This window comes from Molossus molossus, unplaced genomic scaffold (genome assembly GCF_014108415.1).
Source record: "Molossus molossus isolate mMolMol1 unplaced genomic scaffold, mMolMol1.p scaffold_m16_p_11, whole genome shotgun sequence".
In the NCBI taxonomy this organism is placed as follows: Eukaryota; Metazoa; Chordata; class Mammalia; order Chiroptera; family Molossidae; genus Molossus; species Molossus molossus.
The window spans coordinates 78,505,758-78,523,383 of NW_023425346.1; the positions used below are offsets into that span (position 1 = coordinate 78,505,758).

The 17,626-nt window shown below is 46.3% G+C and overlaps 1 protein-coding gene across 1 annotated transcript in view; it reads right to left on the minus strand.

The window, feature by feature from the left end:
- MYO3B (myosin IIIB) overlaps positions 1-13,675 on the minus strand; it is a 425,394-nt gene extending 411,719 nt beyond the window's left edge. Inside the window, exons 1-6 of the mRNA XM_036253347.1 lie at positions 13,663-13,675; positions 13,374-13,573; positions 11,766-11,900; positions 3,070-3,174; positions 2,728-2,827; positions 149-225 (exon numbers count right to left, since the gene is read on the minus strand). Of these exons, the coding sequence (XP_036109240.1) occupies positions 149-225; positions 2,728-2,827; positions 3,070-3,174; positions 11,766-11,900; positions 13,374-13,573; positions 13,663-13,675 (630 nt within the window). The remainder of the gene's footprint in view (positions 1-148; positions 226-2,727; positions 2,828-3,069; positions 3,175-11,765; positions 11,901-13,373; positions 13,574-13,662) is intronic.
- Between the last annotated feature and the right edge of the window lie 3,951 nt (positions 13,676-17,626).

The window sequence follows — 17,626 nt, forward strand, 5'->3', positions numbered from 1 at the left end:
ATCACTCACCGAACCTGAACTCTCACCGTTCAATGAGGACAAAGGATTTTCTTCTTCCTGAAAATTTTGTGAAGCATATGAATTTCCCATAAAAAGTCACAGGATCAAGGCACTCAACAAACACGAAGAAGTCGGTGCCCTTACTTACCTCCGGGGCCATCCAGAACGGGGTGCCGACAGATGTGTTTCTCCGCAGCCGGGTACTGGTGAGCTGAGCTGACACACCTGTAAGGAAAGCGTGTCGGCACTGAGGTGAGCAGAGGATGACGCTGGATCAGGGCTTGGCGAACTTTTTCATAAAGGATCCGACAACCAATATTTTAGGCTTTGTGTGCCATCTGTTTCCCGTCTTCACAGACAACACAGAAACAAATGTGGCCATGTTTCCACAAAAAAATGCCTTCATAGATATCATAAAATATTCTACTTTTGATTTTTTCCCAACCATTAAAAATGTAAAAACCATTCTTAGCTCAAAAGCCATACAAAAATAGGGGGCAGGTCTGATTAAGCTGAACCCTGGTTTGCTGACCACTATGTGAGAGCACTTATCACTCTATCTAAACCACTAGAATATTGGTTTTTTTCCTAATAAATATTGCTGTTCATATTACTGCAAAATTGGAATCAAAAGAAAACATCAACAACTGGCATCAACCAAAAATATATTCCTCTCATATTTCCAATATATTTCAGGAGATTTCTTTCTTAAAATGGTGTTTCATTTTATGGAGAAAGAAAATTGGCATGTATTATCTATAATAGAGCATCAGTGTAGACATAAAACGTTTTCAGTGCCTTATCTTACCTAGAAGCCTAAAAAACTAGCAAGATAACTCTGTCAAAAGGAAAAAAATTGACTAATATTACTACGTAGGGCTCAATGTTGAGGACCTGAATTTCAGTACAATCCCAATGTACCTTGTCTTAGCCTTGAGCAGCTCTCTTCTTTATATCTCAAGGGATTAAAGTGGAGATAAATGTACACTGTTAGGAGTCAGAAGACCTGTTTTTCATCCATGTTCTGTCTTTTCCTAATTGCATGACCTCTCCTAGACCACCTCACTCTAAGCCTCAGTTTTTTCATCTTCAAATTGGGAGTAATGATACCTATTACACCTAATGCAAAGAGTTCTTAAAGACCAAACAAGAGAACAAATGTGAAAATGATTTATAAATTGTATTTTACAAATATAAGGTATTCTTTTATACCAAGCAGAAATCGAATGCTGCCCTTTAGAGAATAATAAGGGTTGCTATTAATGCTATTGATGAGGACTTAGAAACCTGGATATGTGTGCTTATTAGCAAAGGACACACCTTTGAAAACATCAGGCATAGATTTGCCCGGGAACAGTGGGCTGTTTCTGGGGGGAAGGAGGTTAGATGTGCTAACTGCTTCCATTCTCTTTGTTAGAAAGCCAAAAAGAGCTCTAGAACCTCTTCTGCCCATGGATAATGTCTTACTTTACCCATTCCTCCAATACAATTTTGACCAAACAAAACAATACAAAAAGTATACTTTTCTGTGTTCAATTTCTAGAAATTTCTTTCACAGCAACCGGAAGTTCAGGCACCGTCTATTGGAAAGATTAGAAGCCCTTACCCTCATGCCAAATCACAAAGCTGGTGAGTGGGCATATCAGCATTAATTCTCATCTTCATCCTCCTAGGTTCTTTCCCTCACAACATATTCACTGCCCCCAGGATTGTGTGGAAAACATATCACTGATGTTACACACAGAATGGTGGCGTAGTACGATTCCTTATATAGAAGGAGGAGCAGAAGCCTTAAAGTGCACCCCTGTTATTTTTCTTGGCTTGCTCTTCAGTAGATAGACCAAGACACCTAAAGTAACTTCATTTATTTTTGAGTAATTTCTTCTGAGCAAACGATGGGCTGATACATTTTAACACTGAATTCTTTCTTACCAGTAAGGGAAACTATTCAAAATCATCAGTCTTTTCTCCTACTATGTTGACACTGATAAAGAACATTTTAAAAGGTGCTTCTGTAAATGTTTTCTCATTGTTTGTAACAATCATGCTGAAGTACAAACTGTTGTTGAACTCATTTAGAAGATTAAACCCTTCAATAAACTTAAAAAGGAAAACCAAATGGTTTGTTGGTTTGGGAATATCAATTCGCGAGAGCTTCGAGGAGATACCTCATAGTTCTCTGGCCTTAGGTAACATTGCTCTGCATTTCTTCTCACACTTCCATTTCTTGTTACTATTTCCAATTCAACCAGCTTCACATGTAGCAGCAATAATTACAATTTAAAGGGATGTTAGTTCCCAGACCCAAAGCACTAGTTTACCTTCTGCTCTCTGGGAATAAGTATGCCTAAGGCTACAGAAAGTCATTTGAAAGACCAAACTGCTTTCTCTTTTCATATGCAAAAGAAGAAATGACAAAATGTAAATTATAGACAATTGCCCTGAGATGTGAAACTCTTTCCAGAAAAGCAAAAAAGTTTTTCTGTCATATTCTTCTTTTGAAACACTTTTATTTTTCATCTTTAATAAAATTGCTTCTAAAGCTGAAAATAGATTAACAAACAGCATCTCCTAGGGTGATCCATCTGGTAAACACCCCCCTCGCCAGCCTGTGTTTGACTGGAAAAGTCCCTCAGCGCGGACACCCCAGCCTTCTGAGACTGCAATAAATTGTTGCCCTTGGCTAAACTGCACACATCAAGAAAACAAACGACAAGCAGTCATTACCAAAGTCAACGAGCTTAACTCCTCCTTCTGTTGTCAGAAGAATGTTATTCCCCTTCACATCACGGTGGATGATTCGGTTGTTGTGCAAATGCTGAAGGCCCTGCGTGACATCCCACCACCGCCAAACCGCAGGAAAGAGAAAGGGAAAATCCGCATGGTTATTCTAAAAACAATTACAGTACTGTTAAAAATCTAATCTAAGTCCACATTTGGCTAAACTCCCAGCTGTTATACACCTTGCATAATTATACGGAGGCTTCCCCTCATTAATATGCAGTGGAGATCCAGGGGACAACCAATTGCCCCCTCTGCTGTCATCCCCAGATCATTGGACTTTCTTACCAGGAGGGCCCCATATAAGATGTATGAGATCACTGCTTCGTCCAACTGCCGGCCCAGCCTGAGTAGACCTTTGACAAGTTCGGTGACTGAGCCCCCGTTACACAGCTGCACAAGGCGTGGGGGCCAGAGACAACAGCAGAACACATGCAAAGGGAAAAGAAAAAGACGTTAAGAATAAAAGCCCCATGTAGCCAAATAAATTTGCTTTATGCTCTTCTTTTTTCTTCCTGTAATTAAAAACATCGTAAAAGTATATCTTGATGCTTGTTCTGTGTTCTGTCTTGAACATCACTGAGATCTGGGAGTATGTAAACCAGGTATACTATACTTTCCCGGCCATTTGAGGGTTTTCTTGAGTAATTTTTACTAACTGCTGAAGTCAGGGCGCAGCTTTGGCTTTTGCTACGTGTCATCTCAAATCAAGGGTTCTGAACAGGTTTGAGCAGAGCATGTAAGTACTTTGAAACTGTAAGCAGCCTGGATAGGCATCATGCATTTTTCTTTAAAAAAGCAGAGCTTACATCAGATGCTCAGACCCTTGTCCTTATAAAGGTTAAGAGCCTGCTTTAGAAACTTCCGTCTCCTCTCGGCACTTGGCAGATTAGGAAACAGTTAACCAGTGAAGAGCAGGGGCTCCCTGGGCTTCAGCTGCTTGAGCCAACTGGCTTTTCATATACAAGAAACTCTGAGAGAGCACAGACTAACATCTTTCCTTTCAAAAGACACCTTTCATCAAGATAATAATACATTAGGATCTATTCAACTCTATGAACATCTGCAACATTTTAATAAAGGGTGAGCAGATGTTTTTATTTGTGTGTCATTCTCTGCTTCTTACATGGCAGATACCTGCACACACACCAACCAGATAACCTGTAGCTGAATCTGCCCCTGTTTTTGCCATTGAAATTGCTCATAAGCAAGAGTATGTGACTAAAAATCTAACACAGCATTAGGCATCTTTAAAACTAGGATAAAATTACTATCTCTAGGAGGGACCTTAGAAGCAGTGAAGTGCATTGAGGGCTATGCTGGTCCTGTGAGTTTGAATGACGTGTCCTTGGAATCCACTTTCTACTGCGGTCAGGTGTAACCTGGGACCCAACACCGAGAGCTCTGATGAGTCTAATTGCAGTAGCCAGGTAATGTCTTCCAAAGGACTCCGGAGTCTCTTGATTCCAACTACGTCTTTATGGCCCTGAAAGGGCAAATAACACCCAGTGTTCAACAGAGTCCCCTCTTGAGCAATGAATGCATTTTCAGTGCCATGATTCATAGAAGTCTTCAAAGCTAAGCTTCTGACAGACGTGACATAATTTTCTCAAGATTCTATATTTCATGGGACAAAGACTGGAGCATTGACCACAGAATTAAATGACGATCATGGGAGAGCATAGGGCATGACAGAAGGGGAGTTCTCAACCCGCAAGAAGAAAAGCCTTCTGGAACAGCTGACGTGAAGGTCGGAGAGCTGGAGAGAGCAAGGTGCGAGTAAGGTCACACGCTCTTGGGGGGTCGGTATAAGGGGTAATGACAGAAACCTCAGTTTCTTAGGACCCTCTTTTCATTTGGAAATCTAAAGGGAGACCCGTCACAGGAGAGCCTCATGCCTGCAAAGCGGTGCCCCGGTGAACGGAAATGCAGCACCGTGCGGTAGGGCCAGCCAAGTCTGGGATGGCAACAGTTCCCCACAGCCTGCCCTGGACTTGCTGGAGATTCAGAACTTCATGCTCCATTCGGGGACAGGGGCAAGGCTAAATCTGACTGAGAAAGACAGAGAGAGAGAGGACGGAATATCAGGAACCCGGGACACGGGCAGACAGTACAAGGACTTGGGTTCCACACAACCTGAGGCCCTGCTCTCACCACCAAGGCTTCACGTGGCATCCGCTCACACCGGGTCCAGGCGCCACCTGGGGAGAGGGAAGGGGAGGAAACAAAGGCCCTCAAAGCACTGGGTCCTTGTCCTTGAACTGAACTGCGAAAAGGATATAAATACTAGAATCTCCCTCTTCCTCAAAAAGTCACTCAGTTGGACTGAGTTTAACAGAATGAGTTAAAATCGGTTGTCTCCTATAGGCAGGCTGGGGACTCAAGAACAAAGTTGAGTTCAGTTACTGAAAAGAAAGTTATCTCTTTGTTCTCAATAGTCTGTGACTGTCCAGCTTATACCCATTATTCCAACATGAACACGACACAGTCTCTGCCCTCACAGAGCCCACCCCCACCAGTGGACACATGAGTAATTAAGGGTATGGCGTGTGGAATTAGGGGTGTGCCTAAGGGAGCATGGTGGCCCCGAAGAGGCAATGGTAACCTCTGGGACAATCTGAGAAATCTTCCTAGAGAAGGTAACGTTCACCATGAGTTTGAAGGACAAATGAGTGTATAGAAAGTGGCCAAGAAGGACATCCCTTGAAAAGGAACATCATGTGCAAAGGAAGGAGGCATGAAAGATAAGGAACGTGTGTGTGTGTGTGTGTGTGTGTGTGTGTGAGAATTACAAACACTCTGCTCCTGTTGGGACAAAGGGAGCCAGGCTCCTAGGGCAGGGAGTTGGGGAAGAAAGGCGGGAAACAGGGATGACAGGTCTGCCTGCTAACAAGTATGGGCCTTACTGCTGCACACATATGCGTCATAGTACCAAAATACACCACGAGACGAGGATGGTAAACTGTTGACAAGTTTTAGGCAGGGGGACTCTGTTCAGATTGGCACTCTAGAAAGATGACCTGGGCAGCAGGTTGGAGGGTGGGCAGAATGAGAAGACACCAGAGGCTGGGCATTTGTTAGGAGGTACTGAAGCCATCAAAGGAGGCAGGGTCAAAAGGTCAAGACTCATGAGGATGAACAGTCAGGAACAGAGACAGAGGCTTTTATGAGACAGAATAGACTTCTGACCAACTGTATGTAGAAAGTGAAGAAGAGACGGTCCAGGGATCTTCTGAGAATAAGGGAAATATCAATAGGGTTCTTTGATCCGCTAAAGCCAAAGCAGTGATAGGAATGCAAGGCACTGTGACACGGTCTTCAGAACCACTCCCCGGCCTGGCTCCTCTCTCGGGGAGGCATGTGCTTTACTGAACTGCAAGTGCACCATTACAATTCTACCCAGAGAACATTTAAATGAAATACTGGGTGATGAGCCAAGCTAACGCAACCCTGGAATTTTCCCCTGAAACCTCATTCTAGTCTCTCTCCTGCCCTAGTTTAAATGTGGCCATTTTTGCAACAGGAGCCTACTCGGCGATATTTTATATAGGTGGCCAACGTGCAAACTTTCTTCATAGCTCAAGAACCTGTGAAGGGATTAAGAGCAGCCATTGTGTCAGCAGGATTGAAACTAAACCGTGGGTTGAAAACAACAAAAGGATCTTGACTCAGTCGGTGCCTTTTGTTCACTAAGTGTCAGAGTTTAAGAGCTGTCTGCCTGCCCATGACTCACAAAAAACATGTAATTAAGCCGCTCAGGGAAACCTTGGAGGAAGTTGCCCTGCTACATTGATAAGCCACCTAGCAAAGTTCTAAAGGGCAGCCCGTGGGTGCTTGGATATAAAAAAGAGAAGCAGGTACACATTTACAGTTGTCTAACCAGGGTAAACGTTCAGTGAAACGAACTGAGCATTTTAAAAGCATAACAATATATTATATTTAAATGTATCAAATAAAACAACCCCCTTAGAGTCTGAAGAAAGCAACCAAGCCTCTTGTTCCACCCTGGGGGTTGGAGCCTGCGGGCCAGCAGGTTCAGATACAGAGGTGTGTCTCCGTGCCTGCAGTCCGCCCCACACCCTCAGCAGTCAGGAAATGTGGCAGCTGGATGCATCTAGAATTTAATGAGCATTTTGCTCCAAACCAAGAAAAATAGAAAAATCATTTATGCACCACATCCATTTTCCAAAACATCATTGAATGTTGATTCCATCGCAGTCGGTGCATTTGCTAAGATGGTCATAATTTCAAGCAATAAAATGTTCCTTGCTCAATTAGCCACCAACTTTCTTCCATGTTATTAAAAAGGCCGATGCAACACAATCACCAGACCTTTATTCTAGTCAAAGCTCCAACTTTCAAGTAGATTCTGTACTGGCATGTTGATCTGACCTACTCGGGGTGCAGAATGAAGAGGACTTTCTTTTCAGAGTCCTTCTGTTGAGTGGCCTTGACCTTTCCAGAATGGTAGACTCCATAGAGGGCATAAAGCACAAGTCAAGGATCATCAAAAGTCCCCTAGAAGAGGCCTTAGGCAGCACTGTGCTGGGCAGTGTCCACCTCTCGGTAAGGCCAGAACAACACATATTTTCCTCCACACGGTTGGGGAACGATTGTGTTTATTTTGCTGATACCAGATGAAGTTACTGGTTTGCATCTTAAAAAATGATGCCTGGCCAGTGTGGCTCAGTGGTTGAGTGTCTACCCATGCACCAAGAGGTTGCCAGTTCGATGCCCAGTCAGGACACGTGCCCACAACGATCTGAGGTGGGGGCACAAAGGAGGCAGCTGATGGATGTTCTCTCTCATCGATGTTTCTATCTCTCTCTCTCTCCCTCTCCCTTCCTTTCTGTCTAAAATCAATAAAGAAAAAAATTTAAAAGGAATGAAAATGATGTCACTTGCAGCCCTAGAGCTCTAGTCAGATTGGGGAGATGCTCACACCACAAGAGGCAGGTGGGCCCCAAGAGGTCCTCCTTCCATCTCAGTCTCTGTCCAGGACATGCGCTTACTGAGCAGGACAGAGAGGGCAGAACCACTCCACTCCTCAGCTTCCAACTCTCTTGCTTTTGCTGACCACAGGTGGCACATGTGTGTAGGATGCAACTCTGCTCCATTTCGAAGTTCTTCCCTTCTTCTCCACTCCCAGGTGTGCTGTACCTTCCTCCTGGGCCCCGGCACTCGGTCACCTCATCCAGGAATCCTGCCAGAACCTGCCATCGGAGTCAGGGCTTTCCACGCTTCTCTGGCCCAATGAAACTCACCAGTCCTAGGTTCCAGACCACCAGAGCCTACTATGACCCTGACTTGTTAATATGATCAACTTGATTCACACCCCAAGATCAATGGGTGAAAATGATTTAAAGTATAACACTTGCAGTGATATTCAGGCCTGTGCTGGACTTACTAGAGCCTTAAATTAAAGCAAAATCTGTACAAGGGGTTCCCTCCCCCAGCCCCACTTCCAATCGGCTTAGTTACTGAACTCATACATAGATCTCTGGGAGGAGAAGCAGATTTTTTTTAAATATAAGAAGCTTTTTGTTTGTTTGTTTTTACTTTACAGCCTCATTTACTAGTACCCAAGACTCCACCCCATTTCTTTTAAGTTGAACACATGGTTCATGATTACATCATACTATCTACCTGATGAAAATTTTATGCTGAGAGGAAAAAGGAGAAAATGTATTTTGTGTCTTAGTGCTTACTAGGTATTTTTTCTGAGTATTGTGTTTTTCTTAAAGCTCTAAATTCTTATTTAATTTAGGTGAGAAATAATAGGACTTAAAGATTATTAAAATTTTAATACTAGCTTAGAATAAAACTTATTCAGAAATTATCCAGAACACTGTGCGTGCCTTTCTGATATAGCAGGTGCCTGTCAGGAAAGAGCGTTGGGTTATTTTCTGCTAACAATTAGCAAAGGATTTCAGCAATGACGTTATTTGCTCTTGTTTTCAGAGCTGTGGTGATTTAAGAGGGTTATGGGTAACATTTTTCTATCCTTTGGAAGTGCTCTGTGGAATAGCGGCTGCTGGTCTCTTCATGTCACAGCAAGAAAACAGCAACGGCGACATGAATTTAATCTCAACATGCATGATGAGGAGAACGTTATTCAACAGATCACACTTTTAGGGCGTCTCCTAAAGCACTCTTTAAAAAGCTGCCAAGGGCCCTGGCTACTGTGGCTCAGGTGGTTGGGCCTTGTGCACTGAATGGGTCGCCGGTTCAGGGCACATGCCCACAACGATCTGAGGTGGGAGGCATGCAGAAGGCAGCTGATCAGTGTATCTCTCTCTCTCTCATCAATGTTTCTCTCTCTCCCTCACCTGGCCTCTCCCTTCCTCTCTCTCATAAAAAGAAAAACTGCCGAGGAAGCAAAACAGTCAAGGTGCTGTGTGATCCCAGCCAGAAAGCCCAAGTCTGTTCTAGGACCACAGACAGCAGTGCATGATGGGAGCAAAGTGTCCAAATTTCGTTTTCCCTCCAGTTCTGCCATTTAACTCGTGTGACCAGAGGCATGTCACTTCTCTGGGATCCATTCTGCAGTTGAGCACTAGGGGACTGTCCTGAAGGTAGGCTGAGGATCCTGTCAGTTCTGAGCCCAGAAATCCCTGTTTCTATCTGCATAGTGGGGGCACTGGACACATTTAACTTAACCACCCAGCAGCCAGGCACAGAGGGCCTGTTCTGGGCTAGAAAAGACCCGAGAACATCTAGTTCCCTGTACCTCCAACTGTGGCCTGGACCAGAACAATCTGCACAAGGCACACAGGTCAGCACATTGTGAACTGAGGTAAGAATAATTCCGTGCCCAGGGCAGCCTCCTTGCCTGTCCGTGGTCCCTGCAAGAGCTAGGAGCAGTCTGCAGGGGGCAAATGCACAGGCTAGGTTCCCAGTTCTGGCTCCCTCTCGTCTTTCAGGACCGGGCCCGGCCCTTTCCAGCCACCTTGGCCATGCCTCAAGGGCCGCCTTTGGTCTCTCCTCATCAGAACAACATTTATTCTCCAGGCAGCCACAGGTATGAGCAGCCCATCTGCCTGCCTGGTCACCTCAAGGGAAGGCCTCTTTTTAGGCCATAGAAAATTCCTGGAAGTTCTAGTTCTCTATATTTAAATACAGAGCCCTTTTGAGTCAGGGAATAAAAATGAACAGAAACGAAGATTTCTTGGTCACCTCCATTATTAAGTTACAATGATGTTTAAAACATGGAGCTCTCAGAGAGCTGAAGAAGAATAGAATCAGAGACCCTAGAAAGAAGACTTTCTGTGTCTCGAGAAAAGCAGCATTTTAAAAATTAGCGTTATTCTAGAGCCTCATTGGTAGGATAAAATCTTTAATGTTCTCAGGAAAGAGAAGGGGAATAATAAAATCCGAAAGATGATACTATGAGGATATGGTCTATGACAACGAGCCAACTAAACAAAGATTTTTGAAAACCAAAACCCCTTACATCTTTATATTCTGAGGAAGTCAACGGATGTGACAGAAATGTTCAAACTGGTTTTCCTGCAGATTATTCCATTTGAATATAACAAATGAATACCCCATACATGGTTGCCATGGCAACCAGAATATATTTCCCCCGGCTCTCCGTCCTGAGCCAGGCGGGAGATTTGGACGTGAGGGCTAGGCGGTGAACGGAGGGCGGGCCTCTCCTGTGGGGCTTGTCTCTCAAGGCTTTCACGTGTGTCTCATGCCCTGGATCACTCTGTGACCTCAGGCTCAGAGGCTCATGCAGAGTCCAGAACAAATCATGGTGAGTAGGAAGCAACAGACTAATTTCATAGATTGTCATGACTGTGTCTTGGCTATTTTAGTCCACTGGGAATTGGAGGTGTGGGGAAGGGACTCTTGCACACACTCATTCCTATTAATAAGGGAGAAAGAAGGCAGAACGACGCAGGTACAGTGCCGGTCCTTCTAGATCCCCTCTTCAGAGCAGAAGCTGCTGGGAACGTTGGCAGCTCCCAGCTCCCAGCAGTACTTTTCAGGAGGAATTGCCCCCACCTACAGGGAACTGCTTTTTGCCCCCAACCCAAGGTCAAACCCCCACCTCCACCCCGGCACAGTACACAGCCAGTGATTGGCTGATGCAGAGACACAATCCATGCCCTCTGCAAGGGCACCCCAGCTCTCAGCCTCCCAGAGGATGGGCTGATGCCTCTGTTACAATGGTTACAACCACACTGCTGCTCAGTGTCTCCCTTGCCCAATTCTGCCTTCCTCACTTCCTCCAGGTCCATCTCCTGCACAGTCTCTCCAATAACCCTGTTATACACCACCCTCAGAACCACTTCTGAGAACACCAGTCTAAGATGAGGCTTAGTGAACATAAATGGGCTAATCCAAACTTGGGGAGCCAAGTAATTCTTGGGCTATCAATTTTTGAAAATGAGTTATAATCATGTTTTCCACAAAATGTTCCCAGTATAAGGAAGAAAAAAATCTTTCCCAACTGTATTCCTGTGTTCACTCAGTATTAGAAGAAAAGATTATTAAGATTTTATTTATTTTTTGTTTTTAAATCTTCACCGAGGATATTTTTCCATCTATTCTCAGACAGAGTGGGAGGGAGAGGGAGAAGGGGAGAGAGAGAGAGAGAAACATCGATGTGAGAGGGACACATCAATTGGTTGCCTCCCATATGACCCCTACCAGGGCCTGGGACCAAACCACAACTGAGGTACATGCCCTTGACCGGAATTGAACCTGCAACTCTTGGGTCCGTTGGTCGACGCTCTAACCGCTGAGCCAAACCAGCCAGTACAGATGATTAAAATTTTAAAGCAGAGAAACATGAACAATTTAAGTACACAGCCTATCTGTAAGAACTGTGGAGGAGAATGCCACATCTGGTAAGGTACCTGTGACACACAGGAGGGACCCACTTCTCAAATGCATGTGGTACAGTATTCAGGCAAAAACACACCTGCGCGCCCCTGGGGCTCTGTCTGAATGTGTACCTGACGAGAGCCTCTTACCTCCAGGACCAGCCACAGCTGTCCTCCCACACAGTGATCCGCCTTGTAAAACATCCCATAAAACTTTACGACGTTGGGATGATTAGGAAGAAACTGCAAAATGTTGTATTCCGCCTCGATCTCTTCATCCATGTCCTACACAGGGTGAAACAGCAGCACACTGGAGTAAGTCTGATGTGTGAGGCAGGGTTCAGACATGACTTCATGCCCAGGCGATCGCTTAATGGAGCATATTTATTCTGTATTTTTAATGTCATCATTACCACATCTTGAATGTATCAAACGATGGACATTCAGATCCCAATTAAAATCTTCTCATTATTGCCCTTGCCGGTGTGGCCCAGTGGTTAGAACATTGGCCCACACACCAAAGGGTCACGGGTTTGATTCCTGGTCAAGGGCATGTTTCTGGTTTGCAGGTTAAATCCCTGGGACCAGTCAAGATTGTGTGGGAAACAACCAATTGATGTGTCTCTCTCACATTGATGTTTCTCTCTCTCTCCCCCCCACCACCTCCCTTCCTTCCACTCTATCTAAAAATAATGGAAAAATATCCTCTGGTGAGGATTAACAACAACAAAAAATCTTCTCATTATTATGTTAATAAAATGTCTTTATTATACCCTTTTTTCTTTAACAGTATTGTTACAATTTTTTTTTTTTTTTTTTAATTTAAACATGTCTGAGTTTGCAAGGCTGTTAAGGAGAAGTAGCTTGAAGGGACCCAACACAGGATGGAACAAAACAGTGTGCAAAACAGTGCCCAGCCTTACAACCTCGATGTCTAGGGCTCTGAAAACAGATGCCAGGCTCAGATGGTTGACTAGCACACATCTGGGTCACTTTGTAACTTACGGAGGACTAGCCTCTGTGTAAGCCAGCAGTTCTCAACCTGTGGATAGTGACCTCTTTGGGGGTCGAACGACCCTGTCACAGGGGTTGCCTAAGACCATCAGAAAACACATATTTCCATCCAGCTAGTGTGGCTCAGTGGTTGAGCATTGACCCAGGCAGCAGGAGGTCTTTGGTTCAATTCCCGGTCAGGACACATGCCCAGGTTGTGGGCCCGATCCCCAGTCGGGGGCATGCAGGAGACGGCCAATCGATGTTCTCTCTCCTCGTTGTTTCTCTCTCTCTCTCCCTTTCACTTTCCCTCTCTCTCTGAAATCAATAAAGGGAAAAACATTTTTAAAAAAAGAAAACACATATTTCCGATGGTCTTAGGAACGGAGACACCGCTCCTCTATCCGTCTCCAGGCGGGTCCGCCCACAGGCAGATGCGCCCACATACAGCATGAGGAACTGTGTCAAAGGGTCCGGCGTTAGGAAGGTTGAGAACCACTGGCCCAGGGAGTGAAATACGTCATTCTTTGCAAGAGCCCAGAGGACCAAAATCAAAACAACGGTAAAATGTGCAAGAAAGAGAAAGTCAAGGAAAGTTTAAACCCCAGACGGAGTCCTGTCACTCAGATGAGTTGACAAATCATGAGTCATCTTGAAATTTCACACCAGGTCGCATGAAAATTATCCCTAGAACTAGGAGAGAAGTTGCAAACTCAGCGTGCATGAAACACAGTATTGTGGTTACAGTTTACCACTGGTACTTACGCTGATTGGGTCCAGAATTTTTACTGCAGCCAGGCTCCCATCTCTCTTGTTAGTTACCTTGTAGACCTTGCCGTAGGTGCCTTTACCTATGGTCTCTATAATTTCCCAGGTATCCGTGGGATCTGGAAGCGACTCGAATCCAAGCATCGTGAGGTTGTAGTGAAACAATCCATACAGATGTTTCCTGGTGGGGAGAAAAGCTTGTTATGTGCAACCAATGACAGGATTGAGGGCGGTAGGCTTTCAAAACAAGAGTATTTTTATTTCTTAACCAGCATCCTTGTGGTACTTTTTCTTTTCATTTTCTCTTTCTACTCTAAGTAAAACTTTTAAAGGGGATTTGAAGCCTCCTTGAGAAAGGAAGGGATGAGTTAGAGGGGTTGGCAACATGCCTCTAAAACACCTCTAAATACACAATTTAGAAACGGGGGAGGGATTATTTAAACACTGCAGGAGGAAGAAGAAGACTAAAGAGGGTGTCTGGTCATGACCGGATAGTTGTCATGTTAGGCTGCTGCCAGGGGACGTGTCTGCAAGCCAAAGGTCTCAGGCCTCCGTTCCCAGGTTCCGGTAACCATGACCAGGGCTCTCTGATGATCACTGGAAACCAACCTCGGTGTGCAAAGTCTGGGCTGCTAGGAAGGATTTGGTGTCTGTACCAGGTATCAGTCAATGCACAGCCACCATTGCCAACCCAGTCTCGAGTCCTGCAAGGATTAGCCGGGCTCAGTCCCCGTCCACACAGCAACAGCCTAGTGTGGGAATCACACTGAGTGGTTAACCAGCAACTGCACACTCACTTTGCCTATTTAATAAGGACACAGCCCTGTGTAGTTTAAGTGCTGTTGGCCCTTGAATAATGTGGGGGTAGAGCCCTCCCCCCACCTGCGGAGTGAAATATCCATGAAAATCATTGAACTCTATAGTCGGCCCCTCACATCTGCGGATTCAACCAACCGCAGTTGGGAATACAAAAATACTATTGAATCCATGGATAAAAAACCCACAGATGCAGAGGGTGGACTGTAGTTACTGAAAAAAGTCCAGGTATAAGTGGATCCATACAGTTCAAACCTGTATTATTCAAGAGTCAACTGCACTTTAAGTAGCAGCAGGCTTAGCCATCAAGGTCACCCAAGATCAACCCCGTGGAAAAGCCCCTTCAAGTCTGGTGGCTCCCGGCTGGATGAGGGGTCCGGAGCCCAGTCTGCTTCCTCCCCTGGGGAGAGGCAGTCAGCCTCCCACATCAAGGGTCACGGCCGCCACTCCCCACACAGCGCCTGGTGTCCACCAGGGAAAATACTGCCGCGCACGCCGGGCATTCCAACGCGCACTGCGAATTCTTTTCTAAGCTGCGCTCTCCCAAGGCGCAGTCTTGTGACCTGGCACAAGAATCCACTTGTTATCTTCATCCTTTCTGATGGGAACATTGCAAAGATATTGAAAACCATTACCAAAACAAAACAAAAAATAATCCCGAAGGCGGTGGGGTTGACGCCGGAAGGGAACGCGGCTTTCAAAGAGGTCACTTGGCAGGCACACCATGCACCAAAGGGGCCTGCAACCAGCACCCCAAGAGCCCAGGCAAGGCTCACCCTGGGCTGAGGCACAGGTCCCCACGAGGTCCGCTTTTCATCTGCTGGTTTCAGGATTCCAATGAACTCCAACCTTTCACCCTGGCCAGTGTTTTCACAAAGTTAGTCTTTCTCACCACACGCTTCCCTATTTTTGCCATATCTGTACTTCATCTGTGCTATTAGTTACTAATAGTATTTAAAATGATTGCTTTTTCATGCGAATAAATATCTTTAAAGGCACTTTCTACCACTATCCTAGATGCAAAACCAGTATCATTTGCCACATTTCAAAATTAAGTCCAATAAGATGATTACACTGGAAACAATAGTTATTCAAATCCAGCCAGACGCTGCTGCCCCGCTGCCCCTTTCTGCAAAAGAGAGCTCATCAAGTGATTGAAAGACTCGCAGAGACTTCTCCCTATGTCATCAGAAGATCTGAAAAAGAATGGACAAGGGAATACCTTTGTCATTGTGCAGTTCAGTGTCCGTTATTGTGAGACTCCCCCAAACCTTGGCTTCCACGGTAACAGGACAGAGGCCCCGCCCAGGTCAGACCAGCGAAGGTGGGGAAGGGTGGGGACCGAGATGTGCTTCCTAGAGACAAGAACCTGGCCCATCAGCCTAAATGGAAGCACTTGACTCTCATGAGCGTGCTCCCTGTTTCTCTGCCGACAGGGACACGGCATCTGGGCGCAGGCCGGTGGCACAGCAGACTCAGGTCAAATCGCCTGCACCATCCTGGCCCTGCTCTTGCCAGGCCTGGGACGCCAGCTCATCATTCACCCCTCGCGCCTCAGTGTCTTCATCTGCATTACGGGGCCGCTGCGGCTGGAGATGCGACCGCTAACTAGAGCTGCACTGACCAGGGGGTGATGCCACAGGGAGGGAGCACAGGGGGTGCTCAGCAGGGGCCCCTGCCGCCCAGCACAGCACCCAGCTCGCTTCAGAAAGCGAGGCTGAACAGCTTCCTGTCCTGTTTCCGGGGGCGACAAACTGAACGAGGACCCTGTTAGTTTTGCTCCAATCAGTTACAGTTTCAGGTGAATGGCTGGAATTTGGTGTATACAAATGAAACTAAATCACAGAATGTGGCAGCAGGAGAGTACCCTGGAGGTCATCGAATCAAGTGGTTTTCTAGTGATTTTTGACTTCTAAACCCTTTTTTAAAAAAACATGTAGGTTTTTATTGATTTTAGAGAGAGGAAGGGCGAAGGAGACAGAAACATTGATGAGAGAGAAACATTGAGCGGCTGCCTCCTGCACGCCCCCCACTAGAGATTGAGCCCACACCCCGGGCATGTGCCCTGACCAGGAATCGAACTGGCGACCTCCTGGTGCATAGGAGGACATCCAATCCACTGAGCCACACCGGCCGGGTGGCCTCTGAGCCCTTGTGTTAAATCTTAGCGCGCTGAGTGAAGCCGGGCAGCTGTGGCTGAGGCAGGCGGGAAAACCCAGTGTCCACCTGCGCCCCCTATGGGAGGACAGATAGGGCAGCCAATTGTCCTGGCTGGCCTGGGACGGCCTTGGTTTCAGCAATGAAAAGCCCCTGTCCTGGGAAACCGCTCAGAACCAGGCAAACCGAGACAGGTTGTCACCTAGTGTCCGGAGCCTCCTCAGAGAAATGTTAGAAAACCATTGTTGCCACCCCCCATACCCACACCAGCCTTGCCCCCTGTTATGGGCTAAACTGTATCCCCTCAAAATTCATATTTTGAAGTTCTAACCTCCAGTACCTCGGAATGTGACCAGATTTGGCCCTTAAAGAGGTAACACAGGTAAAACGAGGTCATATGGAGGGCCCCAATACAATATGACTAATGTCCTTATAAGAAGAGACTAGGGCACAGACACACACAAAGGAAAGAGCATGTGAAGACCCAGGGAAAATGGTCATCTACAAGCCAAGGACAGCGACCTCACAAGGACCAACCCTGCCAACACCACGACCTCAGGCTCCCAGCGCCCAGAACCGTGAGGGAACTTTCCTGTGTTTAAGGCGCAGTCTGTGGTGCTTTGTCCTGACAGCTGTGGCCACTCTACACTCCCTTTGACAGAGGAAGAAGCGGAAGCCCAGCTTGGCGGGTGACACAGCTGTTGAAGGGCAGCATAGAAACGAGAGGCCAGTCCTTCCTAGGCGAGGCCCAATCCCGTGCCCTTAGTCCCACAGAATAAAGTGGAGGGAGTCAGCTAGCTAACAAGGTCTCTGACCAACTGTACCAAGCACTGGAAAGTTCTGTGAGAGAATACCCTCGATCACGTGCAGGCAAAATGCCCCACAGGCCTAAGGGGCGGAATCTCTGCTCCCCCAAAACCAGAGCTCCTCCAGAGGGATTCACCTACGGTCGGGGCCAATGATGGGAGAGCGGAAGGCAGATCGGCCAGGTCCCACTGCCATGCCCACTGTGTCCATCTGAGCCTCCAGACAATAAAGGTGCAACAGAACAGGTGCCCACGAACAGGGGTGGCAGTCTTTTTACAACCCAGACCCACCGCTTTCAGCTCTGACAACTGATTACATAGCTCAAACCACGGCTGCGTATACAGCCCTGTGAAGGTGGTGATGCTGTGCTCCACCGAGGCAGCTGGAGCAGCCTCCCGACAGCCAAACACTGCTCCTGGCCAGAATGTTGACCTTGGGGGTAGGCCGGACTTCTGTCTGTGTCTGTGTTT